General features: G+C 48.7%; 1 protein-coding gene across 2 annotated transcripts; it reads left to right on the top strand.

Annotated features, from left to right (window-relative positions):
- The first annotated feature begins 1,104 nt into the window (after window positions 1-1,104).
- LOC144942939 (uncharacterized) lies at window positions 1,105-25,297 on the top strand. 2 transcript variants are annotated; one of them, XM_078869985.1, is made up of 13 exons: window positions 1,105-1,893; window positions 4,766-6,046; window positions 7,223-7,360; window positions 8,610-8,739; window positions 10,480-10,611; window positions 11,677-11,775; window positions 15,721-15,890; window positions 16,592-16,742; window positions 16,858-17,853; window positions 19,797-19,903; window positions 20,406-20,460; window positions 21,790-21,893; window positions 24,349-25,297. In XM_078869985.1, exons 1-13 carry the CDS (start codon window positions 1,771-1,773, stop codon window positions 24,535-24,537), a joined length of 3,675 nt encoding a protein of 1,224 aa, XP_078726111.1. In that variant the 5' UTR covers window positions 1,105-1,770; the 3' UTR covers window positions 24,538-25,297. The 2 variants fall into 2 exon arrangements, with proteins under 2 accessions (XP_078726111.1, XP_078726119.1); XM_078869993.1 differs by lacking the exon at window positions 21,790-21,893.
- Window positions 25,298-26,211: the final 914 nt, after the last annotated feature.

Raw genomic sequence — 26,211 nt, 5'->3', positions numbered from 1 at the left:
TAATTTGCAGGTAATGTTTCAACATTGGGATGTTTAGCTAGTCCCGGTTACATTCACCATATCCTGCACTGTGTATGCAATGCGAATGTTTTGCTATTGGGAGGAAACCGGAGAACTTAGAAGGAACCCCAAGTAGAACCGGGGGGAGAACATACACAACTCCACACAGAAAGTCGCCAGAGTCAGGGATAGAATTCAGGAAGAAAACAAATGTGTTCATAGACGCGGGTGTGTGTTGGGTTTTTTTGTTGTTGTGTTGACTCTTGTCTAAATTCATAATAGAGGTTTTTGGGTTAGATCGCGTAAATATATAAATGTGTCGCTAAAACCCGCCACCACCCGACACAGCCAACTCGTAAAGGTTGTCACGCAAACAGAACATGAGCCTGATGAAGCCAGCTGTCGCCTGTTGAAGCTGGTTGTACTTACTGGCGAAACGTCGAACTCAGTTTGTAAATATTGTGGCTTGGCTCTCCAACACATCGGTGTGCTGGACTAGTGACGAATTGGCCACGTTCTGTTTACGTGACAACCCTTACTAAATGGCTGTGTCGGGTGGTGGCGGGTTTCAACGAAACATGTATATATTTACACGATCTAACCCCCCCAAAAAACCCTCTATTGTGGATGATATTGGTCGCGAAAGCTTGCTACGTGTCAAATCTTGTCTGAATTGTCCAGAACCATACTCTTTGGTTCTTTCGGTAAAGTCACGTAGGTAGAAAAATAAATAGATCACGACGTTTCGATTGCAACACAAGCAATCGTCATCAGGTGGGACAACCACAGAAAAAGCTGTGGTTGACCCACCTGATGACGATTTCTCGTGTTGCAATCGGAACGTCGTGATCTATAATTGTTCTACCCACGTGCCTTTACCGAAAGAACCAAATAGGCTGGATTCCTGCGGTCACGAAAGCTTCAAATCAAGATTATCCATTCACCGCTTGGGGCTCGCATTTATGTGTTTGAGCCCTTCAGCCTCAAGGACCCATCGCGTGCCCCCTAGCGGCTGCGGGACAGATCTCGAGACGCTGCTGCCGCTGCTGCTGCCACTGCCGCTGACGCAAATGACGGGAAATCGGCCCCGTGTGGCCGTGACGAGGAGGGGGACGAACCCGGCGATGCAAACGAGGAGGCCGGCAGCGGGCGGGCGGGTGTTTGTGTGTGTGGGGTTCAGGGTTAGGGGGCGATGATGGTGATGGTGGAGGAGCTGACGTTCCACATCGCAAGCCCTTCTTCACGAACAACTCGCGATCTAACCGCCCAAGTAACTTCAGCGGCCCGGGGTTTGATGGTGGCGGTGGGGATTTGAAGGCGTCTCTCGTTCGGTGGTGGTGGGGGAGGAGGACGGATTCGACATTGAAATCAGCGTCGTCAACAGCGGCAACTCCACCACGAAGAACGTCGTCAGACCCGATGAACTGAAGCGGTCTGCCCGTTCATCGGGCTCGGCCGCGTCGATGCGAAGCGATAGTTGTTGTCGACAACGTCCGCCAAGGGGGGGGGGGGAGCATCGTCAACAGCAACAACAAACAACAACAACAAACCGCTGATGACGATGTGGAGTTTGTTAAACACGTGAGCCGCTCGACCCGAGGGAGGAGTAGGAGGATGTTGTTGTTGGTAGTGTTGGTGTTGGTGCATGTGGAGGTGTTGGAGGAGGTAGTGAGCTAACGACGTGGAGTCCCCGAGGAGCGCACCCGGCCACGGCTGCGTCCCAGGACACCTCCACCCTCCACATCCCCCACGAGGTCGCGAGTCGCGGAGATGATGCAGGCGAGACGTGCGGCCCCCGCCCTGGACGCAACGACCCCGGACATCCCTGCGGCCTCCTCTTCCTCCTCCTGCTGCTGCTGCTGGGAGAAGGAGGAGGAGGCGCTGCCCAGCCTGGTGAGGTCCCTTCTCTTACCCTCTTCCTCCTCTACACCGCCCGCCACTCACGGTCGTGGATAAGACTCGAGCGTGGTTGGCCTTCATCCAGCAGTGGATTGACTGTGGCTGACGATGACGACGAGGGCTTGGTCGCTTCTGCGTTGTAAGTTCGTCGTGAGCTTTTGCTCATCTTGTTGCGCAGATGAATTGTTGGGCATCGTGCGCAAGTCCACTGCTGGATGCGCAGGTGGGGGGGTTCCTCTCTGTTGGACCGTGCGAGTTCGCTTGGCTGTAGACACGGGAACATAGAAGTGCATTACAACATTGGGGGTTGTCCGCACTCTATCCCTACCCAGCGGCTCTGTCCAGCCTCGACGCCTGCTGAAGGTGCCAGGCGATTTGGTCAAAGTGACCCATACGCACGCCTGTCAACAACCCACTTATCAGTGACCCCTGACCTTATTGCAGACCAATTCAGACATTATTGGTCACCCCGTGCCCTTATAAATCTCAACGTTCATCCTCTAAATTCCCATCACAATGGATAAATACAAACAAATAGACACAAGAAAACATGTTTTTTTGACCCTATTGAAACGGACCTGAAAACTCAATTTCCCTGTACAGGAATACGGGTAAACCTTATGGGTTGACGGCTATGCATTAAGTCGCTTCATTTACCCATGAAGACATCGACGAGTCTCGATGCCCGTTTTGCAGGAGCGCGCCCTGCATGAGGATGTCAGTGCGTGGATTTTTGTCTTGGGGGTTTACGGATCACGCGTGGATTGGAGTCGGCACGTGCGTGACATTGCCACGGAACGTGCTGCAAAGTGGCCCAGAATGAAGGCGGTACATCAAATAGTTTGTTGGTTTACCGTAAAGCAATTGCACATTGAAGCTCTTCCCGCGTATAGGATAACTCTCCGGAAACACCGGTTTCGTCCCACGGGCAAACACACTCCGTGAGTCATTGGCCAAACATCCCGCCAGGCAAGAACCTCCTGGGAAGTGAGTCTTGCGACTCGTCTATGCGGCTTTCATTGGGCAAGTGAAATCTAATGTAGCGCAATTTTGTTTCTGCATTTGTTTTCTGTATACGATGTCCCGTTTGTGTAACAGTACAAAACTGGAGCTCGGTGTGAATCAAGGCCGTAGCCATGGAGTCTACATTGGGGGGGACCAAATCTTCCAGGGGGTCTGGGGTCCCCCCCCAAAAAAAATCGAAATTAGAAAACTCATTTCCTGCCTAAAATTAAAAGAAATTCACTAACACATAGGATGGACTTTTTATTATTTTTTTACAATAATTTCTGATTTATCTTTTTTACCTTTTCTTGTTCCATTGTATGTAATTGCAGAGATTCGGTATTAATCAAGTACAAACCATAACCACGATCATATAAACAGAATTCTATTTTATAGCAATATATTGTGGGGGACATTTTGAGCATATTTAAATATTGGGGGGGGGGGTGTCCCGCCCAATATATATTATATTTACGGCCTTGATGTGACTTACAGATTGACAGGGCCAGAGCTGTTAGCGAGCACCTCTGATGGCGGGTATATAATGTGCACGAGTTGACAGGGGGAGGACCTCCCAGTGTCGTTGATGTTAGAGAAGGAAGTTGCTTTGCTGTGGTTTCAAGCAGATAGGGGAAGTGTAAAGTTCTGTGTTTTGAACAGGGGCCTAGCGAATGAAATAATGAATACGAGTATAAAGAGCAAACATAACCTTGGAACGCGGCGCTTCCATGCAAACGAACATGCAAATTAGGTCTATTTGAGAAATGTACACATTAGGGTTCTATCTCACTGTGCTGTTGCACTGAGTGTGCAATGGCTGATGCACACACAGTGTTAAGAAGCCATGCTGGTTTAGAATTTTTGTTCAACTCCTGACGATGGTGTTCGGCAATCGTGCAAAGAGTTGTTGTCTCGACATGTTCTGCCCTTGACGAGATCAACTTCGCCTTATCAGATTCTTGCTGACAGCTTAGAGACATCGACAAGTCTGCACATTGTACGCTCTCGCAGTGTGCAATTCAATAGCATTTACTGCAAGAACTCGCGTGACAACACGTGCCTTCATGTGTGTTGGAACTATTTATCTGGTCGTCAAAGATGTTTACTAACGCATCGGTAAGATGTGCAGACATAGAGCATGTCCAGCCTGAGAAGATTGTATGTTGTCGTGGATATGTACTGTGCGTGTAGAGTGAGCTGTGTGTACAGAAACAGAAATTGCCCTCCTGCTTGGTTGTTTTGCATTTACAGTTATGGACTTTTAATGCCTTTAATTTGATTTTTTTTAAACCTCTCGCTTAGTCTCAGGCCTTTTCAGGAGAGTCGTTGTTTCACCAATTCCATTAATTGGCATTCGGCTTCATGTGGGAGGCAACCGGAATACCTGGAGAAAACCTGTTCGCAGGAGGGGATGGCACTCTAAGCTGTTCACAGAACGAATACATCCACTGCTGTCACCTCACAGCTAAGTCCCTCATTCAAGTTATAACCAGGCTCATCTCTGCTTAGTTCTGGAAATCTGAGGAAATCCGGTGCATTCTGGATGAGTTGGTCATACCGATGTTATGGGAAGTCAACAGTGTTCATGTTATGGATATACTAACTCCTGTCATGTAAATGTGTAAATTCCACCACCAACATCTGGTGTTCCGAAGCAGTTTCCCTTCCAAGTAAAATTCAGGTTTCGCCTTTCTTGCTTTTAACGTTTAATACCTAGTTTTTCATCCTTTTAACAAAAAAAAAATACGTGGTATCATTATGAATTAATTTGATTAACCAATAGGGTACAACTAAATGTGGCGATCTCTGTTTTGAATGTCTTTTATTTAAACACAATGCCCCATCTCTGATCGCCGTGCAGTGCTGGGTGCCGGCCGGGGGTCCCGTCACTGAGGCGCGGCTGGAGGAAATCCTCGTCGAGAGCTTCTCTCACCTCGCCGAGCGCCGCACATGCGACTGCGCCTCCTGCACCACCATCGTCAGCCTTCTCTCGCACCTCGTCCACAACTGCCACCGACTGACCACCGAGTGCACCATATGCCACGAGCTGTGCCAGCTGATGCGGCGCCACGCGCTGGGCTGCACCCGCGGGTCCCTGTGCCCCGTGCTGCCATGCCCGGGGTTGAGTGAGCGCCTTGCGCGCCGCGCTGCCCTTGGCCTGGCGGAGGTGCCCGGCTGGGAAGTTTCCCGCGACCTGGAGTTCGTGCGAGAGGAGGTAGCGCCGCTCCTGTCTGACGGCGCTTTCAGGCCTCGAGTCAGCATAGAGTTCGATTTGGTCGCTGACGCGGAGATTAACGACGCGACGGATCCCGAGCAGAGGGCGAACAGTAATGCTGCCGTGGCCAAAGGTCTGCAAGGAGCGGGAGAACGGTTACAATTTGGTTCGATCCGAGGTGCAATGGCACAAAGCACTTTGAAGGAAGAGTCGGGTCGTGTGGAGCCAGAAATCGCCGGTGCGCAGCACAGCACCGACCCCGAGCTGCGCCGCACACACCCTTCCGATGTGCGTCCCCTGTCCTCGGCACCATCGCAAACCCAGTCGGGAATTGCCTCAATTTTTCTGCCACCATTGTGCGAGGCAGTGGAGATGATAAGCCCCATGGAACAGCTGATGTTCGGACTTAACAGCAGTACGTTCTCCAATTCTGAGGACAGCCTCCTTGCGAACCAAGAGAACATCCAGGCCATGCTGATGTACATCAACGAGGACTTTTCCAACTCGGGCGTTCAACTGCCCGACGTCATTCAGCCGGAAAACACGGAACTCAACACGGAGGCTGCGTGTGCCCCACAGGGTGCACGGCCGTCGTCACCATCGTCTCGCGTGATCTTGAACGGCGATGGCCGCACCGCAAAGGCGGACAGTTTAAAACTACGCAAGTCAGACTCGCTGCCACTAAGCAGGACCAATCGTGCCCCGAGCAGACCACTGGAGCGACGCACTTCCAATTATACAAAGGCTGTCGTTCGCTCTCACACCAGCCTACGAGCAGTTCGCTCCGTGTGTCTGTCTGCCGTTCCCGTGTCCGTGAGGGCCCGGGTTTGTGTTGGAGAGTCGCGTGAGCTGAGGGAGCTGACGGTTCACTGGGAGAGCCTGGGCCTGGTCAGCGACTCGGTCTGTGAGGGCATCCTACTCAACAAAGTAAATTCCCGCCCCTTCACAAGGATGTCACGATGATGTTTGTGGCTCACCAACGAGCTGGCCAGCTGTTCACGAGGGGCAGAGGCCCAAGTCTTGATTATCTGGGGTAATGGGGGCAAAGGGTGCCCCGGATGAAACAATACACGGATAATTCTAAACAAATTAGGATATAGAAACTAATTTAATTTCACACACAGGCTTTTATGACATTATTCACCTAAAGAAACCAACAGATCAGGTTGTGACGTGGCCAAATATACCAAATAATTCTGTTTTCAGCTCAAGAAGGGCATTCACTCAAGGTCTGAGTTGTTGCTGACCCCTGATTATGCTGGGTTTAATCTCTAGTGAAACCTCGTAGGAAAGTGTCAACACTTTTCTCACTTTTCAACCCAACTGGATTATTACCAAACAAAATAATTTGGCACATTTTTCCATGACTTAATGACCTAATATGTTTCGCTTTATTGGATGTATATCCCTAATTGACATTGTACCTACACGATCTAGCCCACAAGAATGCAACTTTAAATCAGGTTGCTCGTTTACACACGTAGAATGGCTGAAGGCACAGAATGCGTTGTCTGTTTTTATTGCTTCCTGAAGTGGGCAGTTTACTTGCTGACATGTTTGCAGTCACGTGGACGCCAAGTTCTCTGACCCCCAACAAGCAAAGAGAGCAGCTGATAATGAATGCAGTGTGAGCGTGGATGCATTTATTTCTTTATCCACAAGCTCATTTTATACGCAACCGGATAGCCGCCTCCAGATAATTGAGAGTAACCTGTATTATTTTTTATGTTTTTTGCAAACCTCAGGAGTATTTCGACAACCAAGTGGCATTTTATTGAATGTTCTTGTGTAAAGAAGCAATAGACATGATTTGCATTTGGGAGTTGCTAAGAGAAACTGGCTTTGCATTCTTATCTGACTTCAACTCACCACGACATGGGTTTTGTCCCACGTTGTTTGCGTGTGTCGTAAATATGACTCTTACTTCCTCATCAAATGTCTGCGTGAACCACACTGAATACTCACACCGAGGGTATCATCCCTATTTTGATGAAACCCTTGTTTTCGTCACATTGTTTGCTCAATTTTGGCGGTGTCGCGTTTTCGTGAAAAATATCACGATGGCAGGGCGACCGATTGTGTTCTTGTTTTGTCATCGCGCAGGAGCTGAGCCCCATCGGGGGCAGCTACCGGGAGGGGCAGCAGTGGGAGAAGACGCCCCGGCAACTCGGACGTGGCCGCTTCGGAAATGTGTTCGTCGGCCGAGACCTCTGCACGAGCTTCCACTTTGCCGTCAAACAGGTGGGGTGGGCTGGGTGACGCTGGGTGGGGCTGGGTGGTGCTGGGTGGGGCTGGGTGGGGCTGGGTGGGCTGGGTGCGCTGGGTGGGGCTGGGTGGCGCTGGGTGGCGCTGAGTGGCGCTGGGTGGGCTGGGTGGCGCTGGGTGGCGCTGGGTGGGCTGGGTGGCGCTGTGGGGTGCTGGGTGGGCTGGGTGGCGCTGGGTGGCGCGGGGTGGCGCTGGGTGTGCTGGGTGGCGCTGGGTGGGCTGGGTGGCGCTGTGGGGTGCTGAGTGGCGCTGGGTGGGCTGGGTGGCGCTGGGTGGCGCTGGGTGGGCTGGGTGGCGCACGTGAATAATGATCGTAAAGGCATTCGCCGTCATCTATACTCCGACTCATCATTCGCTGTTGTGGTCTACAGAGACTGGGTGGAAGGAGGCTTGGACAACAACCTGCGATGAAGTCACACGCTCGTGCACATTTCATTCCCGAATAAAGTTTAAAAATGAATTGGCAAGGTCTTTATTTTCCCTAATGACAAAATCACCTGGAATGCGCCCAATCTCATCACATCTGAGAAGCCAAGCAAAGTTGAGCCTGAATAGTGTTTGTTTGGGCAACCACGATCCATAACAGGTGTTTTAGGTAGCGGAGCTATGTTGTGGGTGGGGTAGCAGATGTTCAGTAAAATCCACTGTTGTAGTGTACTTCTTTGCTTCTATATATTTGTGTCCCCCCTTCACCAACTCGCACTGACCAGCATGGTGAAGTATGGTTAAATAACAATGTGAATAGCGTGGATTGTCAATCCAGCAGTGGATTGACAAAGGGCTGTATTTCCAAACAAAGCCTCACTGAGCCTTGTGTTTAAGATGGCCCTGCATTGGAATGTATATCCAGTTACATTAATCAGTACTTAGCATAGTGTGGAAGGAAAGGAGTTTCCGGAGAAAACCCACCGTACGTACAAGGAGCGAACACTTGGTGGTCTCGACAGATTGCTTCACAAACTCACACGCTGCTGTACTGCCACCTCCCTGCCACAGGGAAGCACAGTGGGTTTGGGAGTTTCCCAAAATCTCTGCGTGAACCACCGACCTTTGCCTCCTACGTGCGATCACAGGCGTGCACCACTGCTCCCAGTGTGTTGTTGTCGATGACGATATTGTGGTGCGTGGTCAACAAGAGCTCCACACGGGTGGAGTGTGTACGGCTGAGCCGGGAGGCGTGTGTGCTTGTGTTCAATTCGTTATCTTTGTTCACGCGGCGCGGCAGCTGAGCGTGGACAAGTTCTCGGAGAACGAGTTGAGCATCTGGAGCCGGCTCGACTCGCTGCGCCTCGTGCAGCTCTACGGTGCCGTGCGCGAGGGCCCGCGTCTCTCCCTCTTCATGCAGGTCGCCGAGGGTCAGTGGAGCGCCACCCTCACTCTCCTCCTCCTCACACACACGGATAGGCACATACCCATACATACACGTACAGTCTTTAACAGACTGTCGTGGCAAATCCTGTTAGCGAGCACCTATGAAGGCCGGCATTGGCACACGAGGGTGTGAGTGGCCAACACCACACCCGGCCAGCCGACTTTGTCTAATGTTTGCACAGGCTGAATTTACCGAGGTGAGGCCGAGGACTGATTCAAATATTCGTCACTGGTGTTGGTCGTGAGCAGGAATCGAACTCGGTTAGCTGGGTTCGTAGAGCAGTGCGCTAATCGTTATACTACCACTCCCCACACCCTCATATACAATTACAAAGATCCCTCGTATAGCCTGAACACACTTTTTGGGGAGAATGCTGTTAGCGAGCATCTATGACGGCCAACACGGCACACGAGAGGGTGGGTGGCCAGCACCACACCCGGCCCCCTTTGTTTCCTGAGTGGCGATGTTTACACACAGCACCAGGTGCTCATTTGAGGCTGAGTAGACCTAGAGGAGGCCCAGGACCGGTTAAGATAATCGTCACTGGTGTTGACTGAGCGGGAATCAAACCTGGGTCGACTGGTTTGTAGCGCAATGCGCTAACCGCTGCACTACCGCTCTCCACCCCTCATAAGCACATGCATGGTCACATTAACGGATGCACACTCACACAAACACCCTCGCGCAGTGCAAGAGTTGCCAGAACGAGACATTAGCGTAGGGTGTACATTTTTAATTTGCAGAATTTATATGCATTTTAATGCTGTTTAACTTCCCGCGTGGACTTGTCTGTGGTACGTGCGGGTTTCCTCCGGGTCCACCAGTTTCCTGTCACACTCAGAAATACCCAAAGAGGGAACTGAAACAGTGTCCTCCTGAAAAAAAGAGTGGTGAGGCAAGGCGAGGCTTTCCTGTTGAAGTCATTTTAATGCAATTATTATTTGGTCGGACTCATTGTTCTTGTACCGTGTTGGCTTGTGTAATTGATTTTAACTCAACAGAAAAGACAAAATATAAATCGGTGGAAGTTGTTTCTGTAGTGGGGCACATGGAAGAGTGCATACCTACATACTTAATTTGGAGCTTTCGTGACTGCAGGAATTACTCTTTGGTTATTTCGGTAAAGTGACGTATAAAGAGAAAATAATAAATTAAATACTAGCACACGACGTTTCGATTGAAACACAAGCAATCATCATCAGGTGTAAATGAAATAGAAACACAAATCTAGTATACTTAGAAATGTAATGTAATACAACAGAGAGTCGGATAACATAACAGTCAACACCCTACCTGGTTGATTACGTTCTTCCTGAGAATGCTAAATTTGAGAGAGAGATAAAACACAGAACTAGAGACATATAGACAGACATATAAGTGGAGACAGACATCACAGAGATACCTAGGCACATATGTATCTCTGTGAAATCTGTCTCCACTTATATGTCTGTCTATATGTCTCTAGTTCTGTGTTTTATCTCTCTCTCAAATTTAGCATTCTCAGGAAGAACGTAATCAACCAGGTAGGGTGTTGACTGTTATGTTATCCGACTCTCTGTTGTATTACATTACATTTCTAAGTATACTAGATTTGTGTTTCTATTTCATTTATGCACACACGCAGTTCGTCACTTGAAGTTGATCTCAGAAGTAGTTGTGTGATATCTCTACGCTGCTGCTGCTGGGCTGTGGCCGCGTGTCACGGCCACCGTTTCGCACGCAGGGGGCACGCTCGACGTCATGATCTCCGACAACAAGCAGCTGCCCCAGGACCTGGCGATGCACTACACCTGCCAGGTGCTGGAGGCACTCGAGTATCTGCACCAGAACAACGTCCTGCACGGCGACGTCAAAGGTGCGGCCGCCGCTCTTGTGGTGGCAACGGTCCCCCCAGCGCTGTCGACGCATATTGCAGGCACCACCGCATCACAGGTTCAGCGTCTGGCTTGGGTTAATTGCTGCCGGGGTAAACGCAGCTTTACAATTGAGCGGGGGCACTCAGGTGATTGATTTTTTTATCAGTGTTAGCTGAGCATGGACCCAAAGGCCCAAAACGGCAAACACCCAGCAAAACAGCACCGTTGAAGTTGTAGTAGAGAAGGTGTCGATGCATTTTGTTTTCATTGTGAAAGGTTACAAGGACTGGGGAAAAGAGATGATGGGAGGGAATTCCAGTGTTGAGTAGTGCAAAAGAAAGAATAATAAAGTATGGTGGTTGAACACAGTATGGATGATCGACTGGCCATTGGTTGAGGGATGATGGGTTTCCTGCTTGAGACAGGGGCCTGAGGGCCAGGTGCTCAACTGCTGTCCCTGTGGACCAACTATAAAGTTGAGACATGGCGTGCTGTTCTCAGTGTTGAGTTGGTTCATCTATTGGGTTTATTTACGCCGTCATGTCAGGGCTTAACCCATGGCCTCCTAGGCACATTGCTTAGCCAGGCCTGTGGGCTGCCTGTCAGAGACAGTGCCTTGCCTGATGCGCTGAAAAGGGTATATTTTTTCCTTCGTCTATGTGCTCTGCATTTTTTGAGTCTGGTCACCTAACTGGGAGCAGTCCACTGCCCAAGTGTTCCCATCTGTCACCCTTTTCCCCAGCGGGATTCTTCCGCTCACAACACATCGTAGTGAATCGCACGTGTAAGAATTGATTGTTTTTCATTTGTATGTCATAATTGGTTCACGTCATACCTGCAGGAACAAGTGGCGCAACATTCACCACAATGTTTTTATTGAAAAGAATCCCGTGATTTGAATTGCGACCCCCAAATCGCGACAATTATCGCGAGAATATCATCTGATTCGCTGACCCGGACAGCCCCGGCTGAAGAGAATCCCTGATGATTTCCGTGTCAAACGCTTGTTGGTGAGGCGTTTCCCTGTCCTGGTTAATCCTGCGAGTGTCCGTCTGGGTGTGCAGCCGATAACATCTTGATGTCGGCCGATGGGAACCAGGTCTGGCTCTGTGACTTTGGCTTCTCTCAGCTGCTGCCTCCGGGTTCCAAGGTTCTCCCCAAAGGTAACGGAGCTCCCCCCGTCAACCCTAGCCACTGCCCAACAGCGTGCCCACTAGGGCTGTGGCAATGCATCCATTCATCGGTGTAATAATTACATTTTGATTTATGTCAAGTGTATGCAAATTCTACGTTTTGCTATATTTGGGCCGACAGAGTGAACGTAACTTTACAAACGAGGCAGAAGCACAAGCGGCAACACAATCGGGACGGTACGAGCGGAATGGAAACAATCCAGTGAAGGCCACTTCATTCACGCAGTGTTAAAAATACAATTGATTCTGGAATAGAATTGCGGCCCTTTCACAGGGGTTACATCCAGACTGTCTCGTGCCCAAGGGGGGTGAAGGGGTGCCAAGCGGGACAACCTAATGATCACACAGTGAAATAAAATGTGCAAATAAGCCACCAATATCACCTTGCTAATTCGCATGGATTTCCTCATCATTAGCGAGCTTTGCATGGGATGAAGCAGTGTTATTAAGCCTTCACTTTTGCCTCGTAGTAACAGCAGCAATTAGCAGAGTGAGCAGTAGCAACTGTGATGCTCAGAGGTAAGGGTGGTGTTTTCAGCAGGAGGAATGCGCATGTCAGTCCATAACCACTCTGTGTCCTGCACATGTAACGATATTGCGCTGTTGCTTGAGATCATTTTGGAGAGAGTGATACATTTCGAGGTTGCTGGTGATGCACGAGGCTTATAACACTTATTGAACTGGCACTGCTGAGTATCTGGATTCGCAACAAGGTCCAGGCCATCGGTGATTAAAATCAAGGATTATTGATACTCTTTGGTTCTTTCGGTAAAGTCACGTAGGTATAAAAATAAAACAAAAAATAATATATTTGATATTTAATTTTTCTACCTACGTCACTTTACCGAAAGGACCAAAGAGTATGGATTCCTGCAGTCACGAAAGCTTCAAATCAAGGGTTATTGATGTAAAGAGTCGATGGTCTCAACCCTATCAATGCACAAGCAAATTCATCTTAAATTACAGCCAGGGGTGAGGCCTTCATCCAGCAGTGGATTGACATCGGACTTTGCAACCTCTAGTTAGGTTAAGCTATTTCAAATATTAGTTCAGTGACATCATCTTTCGATTTAGCTTTTGGCATGGCCTAACCCAAAGAAAAAAAAATGTGGCTTGTAGAATTATCTTCGACAACTTACGGTTTGAATTGATTTCAAGTTATATTGCATCGGAATGCAATCACATCTCGAATCGCTTCACTAAATATTGAAGACTACTTTGGGGCAGTGCTGCGCCACTTTTGGGGACGAAGTGACCGTGCCGCGGTCTGACGCTCCACCGCTCGCCGCGACATTTCGGGAATGAAGTCTCTTAGTCCCACAGTGATGACACTTTCGTAAAACCATGAATCTACACCGGTAAAAAAAATCCACAAACAATTGTGAAAGGTCATTCCATGACCGCATTCGTTGATTAACCAGCATCGAAGGAAATTCTTCTTGGCTTCAGATTGAAGGCAGCGTTGGGCGGGCATTGAGAGGTGATTAGTGGCGTGCTTCCACCTTGCGTCAGTAACAGCCCGTTCCTCGCCATCTGGAAACCCCTCAGAAGCTTCTCTTTGAATTGCTGGTCTCTGCATCACAAGCAGCCTCGCTATAATGAGGCCATGGGAAATCAATGGGGATCAGTGAAACTGCCCTTTAGCTCATGTCAGCATCCCAGCAGATTTTGCAGAGGATGGGTGCGGGCAGCTGGGCGGATGCCCCAGGAGGGAACGTTGCGGACGCCGAGCCCCTGGCCACCGATGTCACCTCGCTGCCCCATTGGTCCGTGGGCACTGTGTGACGGGGAGCAGGATACAAACTCATTATGCGTTTTCATCTTCTTGGTTCTTTCGGTAAAGTCACGTAGAAGGGAAGTAATAAAATAATAAAACTTAAAACATAATAAAATTAAATAATTCTCACGACGTTTTGGCTACAACGCAAGCAGCCATCTTCAGGTGAAGAATGAGACACTACCAAACTAGGAGCTTATATATAAGCTGGGTTGGAGGTGGAAGAGCGCCTTAACAAAAAGAATGTGCATATGAAGAGGAATTTAGCATATTCATGGGAAATGCGTAGGAGGTGGGTGGGGGGGTTTCATAGTCATATTATGCCCATGCATTATGCAGGATCAGCAGCACCAAGGGAGGGTGCAGGGAGTAGCATTAACAAAGGAAAGGAATGTTAATAGTATGTAGCTGCAGTTACTAAACAACCACGTAGAAATCTAAAGTATAAACTACATAAAAAACTCAAGTATAAACTGCATAGCACCATCAGTATACTTACTATACTCTACAATAAGCTGAGTTACTAACAGCAAGTAATACATTACAATTCTACATCGTAAAAATTATATAATATGCTTCCATCTAAACTTTATTCTCTTACATCAAACGAGCATACACCGTACTATATACTGCCATAGATAAACCCAACATTAAATTACATACTGTATCTATGGCAGTATATAGTACGGTGTATGCTCGTGTGATGTAAGAGAATAAAGTTTAGATGGAAGCATATTATATAATTTTTACGACGTAGAATTGTAATGTATTACTTGCTGTTAGTATCTCAGCTTATTGTAGAGTATAGTAAGTATACTGATGGTGCTATGCAGTTTATACTTTAGTTTTTTATGTAGTTTATACTTTAGTTTTCTACGTGGTTGTTTAGTAACTGCAGCTACATACTATTAACATTCCTTTCCTTTGTTAATGCTACTCCCTGCACCCTCCCTTGGTGCTGCTGATCCTGCATAATGCATGGGCATAATATGACTATGAAACCCCCCCCACCCACCTCCTACGCATTTCCCATGAATATGCTAAATTCCTCTTCATATGCACATTCTTTTTGTTAAGGCGCTCTTCCACCTCCAACCCAGCTTATATATAAGCTCCTAGCTTGGTAGTGTCTCATTCTTCACCTGAAGACGGCTGCTTGCGTTGTAGCCGAAACGTCGTGAGAATTATTTTATTTTATTATGTTTTATTATTTTATTACTTCCCTTCTACGTGACTTTACCGAAAGAACCAAGAAGATGAATCCCTGCAGTCACGAAAGCTTTAAATCATTAAGCGTTGCTGTGGAGCATTGTGGGTGAAAGCATATCCAAGTAGAATTTCATTCCGTGTCCCCGCATACACATCTATTATGGATAAATAAATGTTTTTTATTCTATCGGCCTATTGGTTATTCAGACCAATATTACCCAGTGGCATTTGTTTAAGCAAGCGAACGCTGGACCTGTTTCAACCTTCTCGGTCTCATCAACAAAGTCAGGCTTGTTAAACGAACACGGCTGCATTTACACAATTGGAACCTCTTTTGCCAGTAAAAAAATATGATAATTGTTTTGTTACCCTTCTATCTGGCAACAAAACTGACACCTTTTTTACAAGGAGTCATGTTTGCATAGACCACAATACCTGCAGTCATAATGCAAACAAAAAACATAACTCTGATAATGTATGCACTGTCCTTGAAGTTGATTGGTCCACACCCGAGACAGCTTTCCTTAGAGCCTGGTCTCACATGGGTTGGACCAGATGACGCCAAAAGGCGCCCAACTCAAAGACAATGCACCATTAGAGTATGAAAGCTCGGGGTAAGCATTTACACCATTGGAACCTCATTTGCCAGTAAAAAATACGATACTTGGTTTTTTACCCTTCTATTTGGCAACAAAACTGACACCTTTTTTTTACAAGGAGTCATGTTTGCATAGAGCACAATACCTGCATAGGCCACAATACCTGCAGGTATTGTGGTCTATGCAAACATGACTCCTTGTAAAAAAAAGGTGTTAGTTTTGTTTCCAGATAGAAGGGTAAAAAAACAATTATCGAACACGGCTGCGTTTCCAGTTATTTTAGGAAATTGACGTAGTGATTCCAAACCGACGTCGCTGTGCACCACCCAGACCAGCAGCCGCGCGGCACGCAGACGCACATGGCCCCGGAGGTGGCGGCGAGCGCCGGCCACGACTGCAAGGCGGACGTGTGGAGCGCATGCTGCGTGCTGCTGCACATGCTGAACGGGCGCCACCCGTGGATGGGGCGCTTCGCTGGCGTGAAGGTGCTCTACTTCGTGGTGAGTGGCGCACGCATGTGCCGTCACCTGTCGCCGCATACGAAACATACGGGCAATGGACTTGATGCAAACGACGCGTCGATTCTCGCGTGCATGATGGAACGTTTAGATTGATAGGGTGAACAATGCTGTGCAAAAGAGTCAGAAAAAGCAAGGCCATAAAAACAAGACAAAATTAACGGTAACCGATTTTTTTTTCGTAACCGCAAAAGGTGACGATTTATCAAATGTCGATGTGGGAGAATTGTATGTACGTGGTGTCCACGCACCACCATTCACAAACACACACCGGACAGAGTCTTTTGTTCTCTGTATTGTGTGTATTTGTCACCAATATCCCAACACGAACACATGAATGCCAATGTCACGAAATAGTCTCCATGATCTAATCTGCCTCGAAAACAATGGTGCACGTGAAGGGTGACTACACACGTCTCGTGGCAAGATTCCACCCGTGACCTTCACGAGCGGAGATTCAAGAACGGGTGCAAAAACACAGAGCAAAGCCAACGAACCCACCATATTAAAGAACCGCTGTGAAATTCTGAAAAATTTAACATAATTAATCTGAACATCTACCAATAAGTTTCTCACCACTCAGCCACGCGCAACAGAGAGGAGGGAGATTTGTCACCCTCTGTCTCCTCCTTGGTTAATGACTGTTGGTCGTCAAGCTCTGCTGTTGTGGCTGGTGCATGCAGATTGTGCAGCAGGAGGCTCCCGTGAGCGAGGCCCCCGAGTGGTGCACGTCGTGCGTGCTCGACGTCCTGCGGAGCGGCCTGCAGAAGGACGCGGCCGCCCGACCCACGGCCTCGCTGCTGCTGAGCCAGGCCCGTAGCGCCCTCGACGAACGTGAGCCCCTCCGGCGCGTCGCATCCAAGTACAGTGCCAAGCCCAGCCTGTGCTGCTCTTGTCGTTGCTGCATGCGTGCGTGTGTGTTCGTGCGTGCGCTTGTGTCCGTGTGCAGTGGGAGGCTTGGACACGGCGTTCTCCTTCCAGGAGTGCACCAGCAGCAGCATCTTGGTGAGCGGCAGCCTCACGGGGCGCCTCGTGAGCCTGATCAACCGGCGAGCGTCCGCTAACGCGGGCAGCGCGCAGCTCGGCAGCCTTGGTCAGCGTTCGCTCCGCGCTTCTTCTAGCACGGCGCCTCTGTTAAACGAACCAGCGCCACCACAGCCGCCACCGCCGCAACCACTGCCACAATCGCAGCCGCGGTGGCAGCCTGAGGTTCCAAAGGCAAACCCTGCATCGTTATTGCAACTGCCACAGTCTGGGACACCAGCGACGCACAACTCTGCATCGGCACAAGCGAGTTCCCTGGCTGATGGCAAGCAGACCTTTGCAATGCAGGAGCAAGTGACTCTACTGTCTTTACAGCCTCGACAGTGTGACCAGCAGGGCAGCTCGCAGGACCCAGAGACAGTGTCCGAGCATAGTTTGGCGGCAGCGGTGGCGGCAAAGGAGACGCGGTCGTTGCAGGCGGAGGGCAAGGGCGATGCGGGTTCATCTAAGCCGGAGGGCGTGATGCACCCGCAGCCAGCGACGGACGTCAGTGTGGCTGGAGGCCCCGTTGACGGACAAGAGACCGCAGAAAAAGCCAGCCGCGCCGGGGCCACTAGGCACCAAACACGAACGTTGATCTCCGTCGACGCGTTGGAAAACTCGATTCTTGGATCCACTTCGCTGGGTCCCTTGCCTGGCCAGAATAGCAAGAAGCTGCCGAGCAGGAAGTCCCCCGTCGAACTCGCGTGCCACTTCTCGGGCCGCTCCGCACCGGCGCGGCAGGGAAAGGCGGTGGCGGTCGGTGCCACGAGCTCGTGCGTGGCAGCGGCGGTGACGCCCGCGGCAGGAGAGACGCTCGAGGGAGGAGCGGAGCTCAGGGAGGAGCCTCTCCGATTTCCGCTGAGGAGAATGCCGGGTAGGCACTCCGACCCTCAGGCGGATTTGGACGATATGCAGAGAGGTAATTTATGATATATATTATTTACGTTAACATAGATTGTCTCTTTGAAAGGCCTGATGTATTCTTGCTTCCATGCCCTGCCGCGGCTGCACATTCCCTCCTTCGCTGGGCCCCTTGATGAGCACGTCCACCTGTGTTAGACGCAAATTCTGTTGTCCTTTATTCGTTCAGGAGAGAATCACGGAGTCTCAAGACTCTTTTCAGGAGGGTCCTGCATTGGAGTATTTGTCCACTTCCATGCATGAGCAGTTTGGCTTCACGTGGAAGGAAACCTAAAAAAACTGACCCCTTGGAGGGGATGACGCTGCCCAGAGTGTCTGGCAGCAGAGATGGGTCGTGTGCCCCCGTGCTGTGCTCTCTTTTCCTGGACATAATGTCACCCAGGAGGTTGGGAGTACCACAGCAGATGATGATCTCTGCATGATCCACCAACCCTACCTCCAGAGGGCTGTAACGTTTATAGGCGACGTTAAAAGCATGCTTCTCCCTGGATTCTCAAGTGTTGATGGTCTTGGCCCGATCACCGATGACTGCACAAAAAAACTGCCATCATATGAAGGTGTCTCTTTTGAGTTAATTTCCCATAATCCAGCTCTGAGGACTAAACATTGGTTTTGACTGCCGTGCAATTTGCATTTCTCTATAGCAGGTCATGTGGGTAAATGCAGGACTCCTAGTGTCGATAAGAGATTGCCTGAAGGGATCTCAGAAGTAGTTCTATGATATCACCTTCCTGAGACCGTTGTTGTACACGGGGTGATATCTTGCCACCTGGGCATTTCTTCTTCTCATGAGCTGATGCCAATGAGTAAGCTTGGAAGCGTAGAGTTGTATGGAATGTTATCTCCGTTTTGAATTACGGTACTCACGCTGAGTTCGTTTTTTTTAATTCACGCCCGCGGTGCCTTTGTGTTAATGGCAAGTACAGCGGAGTGCCTCTAACATTTCCGTTGACACATCAGAAAATCATAATGGGGAACAAAAATGAACGTACAAAGGGAAGAGCCGGTCAGCACATTGTTGGCATGAGCGTCGACATGCACGCCTCTGGCCAGCCCCAGCGCGGCCGTAACGTGAAACTCGACAGGAGGACTCGGGAGACGATCCAGCTCCACGTGTTACACCTCGCGCGCGCGCACACGGCGCCGAGGCCTCCGCGTCGTGCGACACGTACAATCGTGGCAATTTGTCCCCCCGCGATACGATTGCTTGCCCCGATTCGGTGGTCGCAATTCGATTCGAGAACATTTTTTTATTTTGGTGAATGTAGCGGCCTCTAAAAGGGAGGAGGGGTCGTGCAAACGCATTACGTACAGGGAATTTTAATCGAAAATATATTTAATCTCATGCACGTGATTGCAGTATATCAAGAATGTAACAGTTGATTTTAATCGGGAATCTACGCTTCGTTACACCTTTAGTGATAACCTCGGTAATGTAGGGTTACGAGTGTATATTACTCTAAAATGCGGGGGAATGTGCATTACACAATTGGAAATAGGCTGATAAATCACACCTTAGCGCATGTCTGCCAGTGGCCTAAGTAATAGTTGGTTGCAGGAAAGAATTCGTTGAAAATATTAATTACCTGAGCAGAAATTCTGCAGCTCGGGCATGAATAACCAGGAAATTGGGAACAGTGCTACCAATTCCAGCACTCTACGTCTGACCAGTGTGGAGAGTCCGCTGATTCTTCTCGGCCTTCCACGATTCGCCTCGTCCTGCGATCTGATTGTCATGAGATCAGGGGTCACGGTTCAATTCAGGAGTGGATATATGAATTTTTTTACAGGACGTATTCGGCACCTCCAGTGGCTGTTGGGCGGTTACGAGAACCCGTCACTAACATACGCAAAATCGAAATTCTACTCGCCGCGTCATGTTGTTACCGATGCATGCGGATGTGCCCACCCCCCTCCGCCCGTCCAAACCCCGACGCGCAGAGCTCGTGAAGCAGCTGTCGGTGCCGAACCCGACGGCGCTGCACGACGCCCTCCTTAACTCGCTCATCGCCGAGCCCGAGTTCATGCCATTCGAGGACGACGCGGAGGTGAGCACCGGCAGTCGTGCGGCCAGATTTCACTGTTTGATGCAGGATTGCTCAGATCTTGCGAAGTCAATACTCTGCCCCCAAGTTCCGCTCCAACAAGTTTATCAACACAACCACCACTGTCTAGCTTTAGGTCTTCAAATTAGATTTCCGCAACAATTCTATGTTTTTATTGTGAGCCAGTGAATTAATGAATTGTGAGCGGGTAGACCGCTTCTTGCCTCGGGACAAGTGACGCAGAAAGCACGATCGCCAAACTTGGCATTTGGCAAACGTTTCTGCTGATCGGTCAGTTTGCCAACCACGTCCGATCATGTTGATCATTAGCATTAATATTATAGCATATTCTTTGGGTCTTTCGGTAAAGCCACGTAGATAGAATAAAAATCATAAAAATAATAAGCTTTAAGTCAAGAAAGCTCTAAGTCAAGATTGTTATAGCATGTTAGTATGGTGCGGCCATTGACGTTAATGCTTTGCTTTCTTTTTGTGTCCCACTAAGAGCATCCACAGCCTGCCTGAGTCTCCTCAACTCCCAAGCACCGTCCACCTTGAAGGTTAACAACTACGTATTATATTTCCTGTGCGTTTCATTATTAGGCTCTCCACTTGGAGCTGAAGCTCTGTAATTTCGAATAGAATCGCTTTGCTCTGTGTTCCTGCCATTTCTCTAGCGTAAGCCTGTGCCCCGCCGCCCCCCGCTCCGCCATACGGCTTCGGCTACGTGCGTTTGTTCTCCGCGAATGAGTCGACACGGTGGCGAGATGTTAACTCCCTCGCCTGGTATACAGGAAGTTGTGGGTTCGATCCCGACCATAACGCCTGTTTATTTGGACTTTGCATGTTCTCCCTGTAGTCGTGTGGATTCTTATCCGGGTCCTCCGGTATTTCCCTCCACATTTAGAATTAAAATGCGTTTAGCGTATTTGCCTGCTACAAATGGCCACGTGATAAGCCACTTCGTTGAGCTATCGTTTGTGGCCAGGCCGCTTCTGAAAAAGAGCTATACAGCTCCGTGAGCCTTATCTGGTAAAATAAAATAAAAATAGTGGTAACTCTCGTAGAGAATTAGAGACGTGCGGCAGTTTGCCTTGCGCACGCGGTAACACCCGCACGCTCACGAGCAGGAGCTTCTCCCCACTGCGATCGCAATGCCCTCCCCAGGTGGGACAGCTGCTGGTCAACGAAGGGACTGGGATCTGGGAATGTGCTGCGGTTGTTCATTATGTATATCTGCTGTTGCTGTTTGCTGCTCTCTCAGTGTCGACCGTCTTTGGCTATTTTTGGCCATTTTCACAAATGTCACCCATTTGGCGCCAGTTTTGTAGTTTTTATGCTCAAGAGCAGGTCTGCTTCTGCTAACACGTTAATCTATCCCTAGATTATTGTTTTTTCCTGATTAGGTATTTCTGTAAACATTTGTAAACATTGTGCATGTGAGTAGTTAGCGCATCTTGGTTTGAACCCGGTGACTTGAGTTTGATTCCCAGTAATGGCTTACATCGGTGACGAACATCTGAAGCAGTCCTGGGCCCCTCCTTGGTGACTCAGCCCTAAATGAGGACCTTGTGTGGTGTGTATAAAACATCAGCACTAGGAGAACAGAGATGACTGGGCGAGGCGTTGACCACACTATCCATCCTCTTGCGCGCGCCATGCCAGCCTTCATAGCTGCTAACTAACCGCAACGTACCTCGTCAGCCTGTGTGGCTGTAAGCGAGACCTTTGCCCGCACGTGTGTGGTGTGTGGTGGGGAGGGGTGTCGGGCATGGTGCTGGTCACCTACCCCCCCTCGTCTGCCGTGTCGACCTTCATAGCTGCTCGCTAACAGCACTTGCCTCAACAGTCTATTAAGGCTATACGGGGGATCGTTGTCTTTGTTGCAGCGGTGCGAGTGAACGTGCTCGGTCTGGCAGGGGAACACGAGTTCACCCTGTTGGAGCGGGTCGGGGTGACGGTGGAGGAGGTGGCCATTGGCATCAAGGAGCGAGTAAGTGCTCGCATATTTTTTTACTTGCAATGCTTGCCAGAGCCTCAAGGCCTCAAGGCTCTGGCAAGCTTGGTGTTTTAGTGTGAAACTGACAAGTGTGGCATCGTCTGATCCAGATTAAATGGCGTATGAGAAATAGTGTCATGTTCCATCATGGGACCTCCTTTGCCAGTACTAAAATATACTAAAAGGGTTTTTCCCCTTTTTTCTGGCAACAAAACTGACACCTTTTGCAAGGAATCATGTTTACATTAACCACAATACTTGCAGTCAAATGCAAACAAAAAACAATACCCTGATTATTTATGTATTGTCCTTGAAACTGATTGGTCCACACCAGAGACAGCTTTTTGGCGTCATCTGGTCGAACACCATATGAGACTAGGTTCTAAAGAAAGCTGTCTCTGGTGTGGACCAATCAGTTTCAAGGACAATGCATAAATTATCAAAGTATTGTTTTTTGTTTGCATTTGACTGCAAGTATTGTGGTTAATGTTAACATGATTCCTTGCAAAAGGTGTCAGTTTTGTTGCCAGAAAAAAGGGGAAAAACCCTATTAGTGTCATGTTTCATTCGTGGCTCTGGTGGCGAGAGTAAGTGCACGTGCGAAGACCAGCAGAGTGTGAATATTTTTTATCGGAAGTATAATGAATCCGTGCCGAGTGACACAGCTATCAATCCTGTCCGAGAAATGGACCACATCATGTGCCAGTGGAAACATTTCATGTATAATTGTCATTACGGCGCGATACAAGTTCAACATACAAACATACAATGCTGCATGAACCTAGATAATAAAGTCATTATACCACGTACATTCAGTTTGTGTATTGTAGCCACTGCTGATTTGATTTGATTGTATATGTGGCTGACTGGTGCTATGCTACTGTAATCCAGAGCTTTGAAGGCAAGGGTTTTCAGATCAAATACAATTTTCGTAAAATGACAAAACCTGTTGGGCTGCAAGATGGACAGGAGAATGCATTCCTGCGAGTGGGTCTATGAACCCATCTGTGCAGATCTGTTGAGTGAAATCCCCTCACATATCTGGTCGGGATTTTTTTTGGGTGATCCGGTATCATCCCACACTATGGGTGTGAATTGTTTTTGAATGTTGACAAAGGCTAAAACTTTTTGATTTTGCTTCAAAATCTGTACAGAAGTGTGCTGCCTGCAGCAACGCCTAAAGCACATGTCTCACAGTGCACGCACGCGCACAGGAGGTGGCCGCGTGGTTTGCTGCTGGCATGTGGCTCCGTGTAGCCCCATCTCTCCTGCCTCCTTTCTCTCCGTGTGTTGTCCCTTTTGCTTTCTTTCACTCCGTTGTTTTAATTCTCGGAAGGCAACAGCACCCCAACAGTAACTGCGTAAATGCAGTACTCATCCGTGATTTTATTATTGTTGATTTAGTAACGTTTAAACTCTTTTAAAAGTTTAACATTTTCATAAATTAGAAGCCGTCTAGTACCCCGATCCAACACTAAACCAAAACCCTCATTAAAATGGAATTGGCTGAACATGTTAATGAAAATGAGTCTTGAGACTTGGTGAGATTTTCTGGATAAGTAAATTATATTATTTCTCGGCTGGAATTATTTCCAACAATCCAAGTGTCTCGCTGTGCCAGCACCCTGCTGTCACAGCTTCCTCCTTGACCTTTCCAAAAACAAAATCCTCATCTTCCCGCATGGCCTCATAACAAGCGTGTCTTAATTTTTACCCAGTGTTTTGAGATACAGTTATATTGAGACATGTTCGAGGTTATTTTCTTAAACCAGGCGAGAAATCAAGAGACCGGGATAGTCGAATTTGCAAGAGTGACCTGGGTCAACGAAATTACAAAAGCAAAAAAAGATATAAAGTAAAGTATAGCCATGAAACAAACAGAAACCAAAAACAACTTTCATATGAAAAATCTGAAATATTGGAACATAAATCACTTCTAAACAATCAATTCCCTGTAGCATAAGCCGGCTTGTGCAGATTATGTTTAGACACTTTATACATTAAAATTGTATCTTGTATTTTACTGATTTATCAATTAGGCGTAGGTAATTGGATTTCATAAAGACATTTGAATTTTTTTTTTATTCTGATTCGAAGCGTGTACTTGGTCGATGTAGCGCGACGGTTGGGGTACCATGGTCTGCCACCACACGAGGCCTACGGCTTTGCCCCAGCCCACAACCAAATTGAGAGGAATATTTTTGAAGTAGCAACACTGTGTGTCTAATTTTAGCACACTCATTCATTTCTGTCACCCACTGCAAGGGGCTTTTGCAGTCACAAAAGTAACCGAGTTGTGTGTTCACGTTTGGCCTGACGTGCATTTGAAAGTCCTGTTTGGCCCCTTGTTAAGGGAAAGATTCCCCCACGCCTGATTTCACAGCAGTCGTCATTCCCGTTGCCCATGACTCAGTGCGACTATGACCCCTGCGCTGTGGCTTCCTGGCAGGTGGCCCTGCCCATGTTCACACTGACGTGGCCCGACGGCACCGAGGTGGCGCAGCAGTTCCAGCTGCGGGAGCCCAGCGTCGCGCTGCGCTACGTGGCGGCGGGCGACGCACCGGGGCTGGCGTGGACCTGGAGGGTGAACGGAGGCCACCTGGAGAAGCGACCACCTCGGATCTCGCCCACATCGTGATGCAGCTGGCGGTCGTGGGGCGTGGTCAGGAGCGGCCCCTGAAACGATGTGCGGACGGTCGTGAGGACGGCCGCGGGAGCAGACGCGTAGCCTCCTAGCCGCGTGCCGCGTGCCACCGCCGCAGAGCCGGCTTCCACGGAGTCGACGGTTTGATTTTGCCGTAGACGCCGGTAATGTCTGTGGGGGGCGGCTAAAGTGGCAATCTACTGTGAAGACCAACCACGTAATGTTGGTAAAGACTCGGCATATGAAGAATCGGTGGTTCATTAAGTCACGGATTAAAGTCGGAGCAGTTCTTACGCTCAAGATAAATGCACACAATCATATGCATGAGAATCAATTATTTACCACTGATTAGAATTGTGTTAATGTGACGTTAAGCCTCATATGCAAATGAGTCGGATTGTGCAAAGAAATACAAATGAGATTGCCAAAACGAGACAGACAATTGTTAATTGAATTGCATTGTGACTCTGAATGACAGTGGAATTGCTGTGGGGTGAATAGCTGTGGTGGTGAAACATGTCTGTAGCCAACTTGAGAGTTCACTGGCACGCCACTAAAACATTGAATTGAAAATGCTACGATACGTAACATAATATCGGGCTAGTTTGCCTTTTTTACTGTTCTGCGTTTTATAATGGGCTGTACATATTTTGGGTGTGTGTTTGGAAGTTGTAATTTGTATATCACACTCGTCCTTGTTTTGTGCCCATGACTGTTATCCTCGCTTTCACACGCAATGCATTTGCAGCCACTTAATAAAGACCATCACGGTGTCAATGGAACAGCGCGTCGCATGTTGTTTTGGGGAATCGCTCATTAGATTTAAGGCAATCGGGAGTTGCAATAATGTCAACTCTTACCAGAGCCACAAGTGTTACTACCAGACCGCCGAAATGCTTGGCGAAGCCTACCAAGTGATGAGCACGCCTTTGTTTTTGCTGGAGTACGCTTACACGTGGTATTCGATTACCTGTAATGAACACACCTGGGAGGCAGTCATCCGTGAAAGCATATGGGGGGGGGGGGGTGGTCAAGTGGGGGGCCCCTGAAATGACGGACGTTAGGACGGCTGTGGGAGAAGATTCGTAGCCGCGTGGCCTGGCTGCTTGCTGTGTCTTCATATTTTGCGGTGGGCATATTTTTGCTTGTCTCGAATTAATTACATTCACCCTATCGGCGTACTGTCACGGGACCAACTGTCCGTTCGGAATTGTCGTAGGGCACAGTGCACGTTTGAGAATGGCTGGCGGAGAGAGCCATCGGGGTATTTATGAGATCAAATGAGGCGATCTTTTGCTATCTGCACATTGGGGGCACACATTCACTTTACACCCTGCTCCAGAAATACGTTCGTAGTAACAGCAGTCGAACTAGAGCTAGAATGTAACCAAATTAAATGAAAAACCAAATTTCATGTGCATGCACTTTTCCAAGTTGGGTGGCATAAGTTGATTCTAGGTCAGAGGTTGTCCCCGTTTAGCGTTACTCTGGTGTGACAAAAATATGTACCACCCTGTGAGAATTCAATATTGGTTGTGGAAGGATAAGCCTCTGGGAACGTGGAATTCCCACCACTGGCTCAGCACTCACCAAAGGAGATGAGTGCCTTTCTGGTTTGAGCAGAGACAAATCTTCACTTGAGCTCTGATGTGCTGCTGAAATGAACAC

Source organism: Lampetra fluviatilis, chromosome 2 (genome assembly GCF_964198595.1).
Source record: "Lampetra fluviatilis chromosome 2, kcLamFluv1.1, whole genome shotgun sequence".
NCBI classification, from domain to species: domain Eukaryota; kingdom Metazoa; phylum Chordata; class Hyperoartia; order Petromyzontiformes; family Petromyzontidae; genus Lampetra; species Lampetra fluviatilis.
This window is presented reverse-complemented; position numbering and strand designations above follow the sequence as displayed.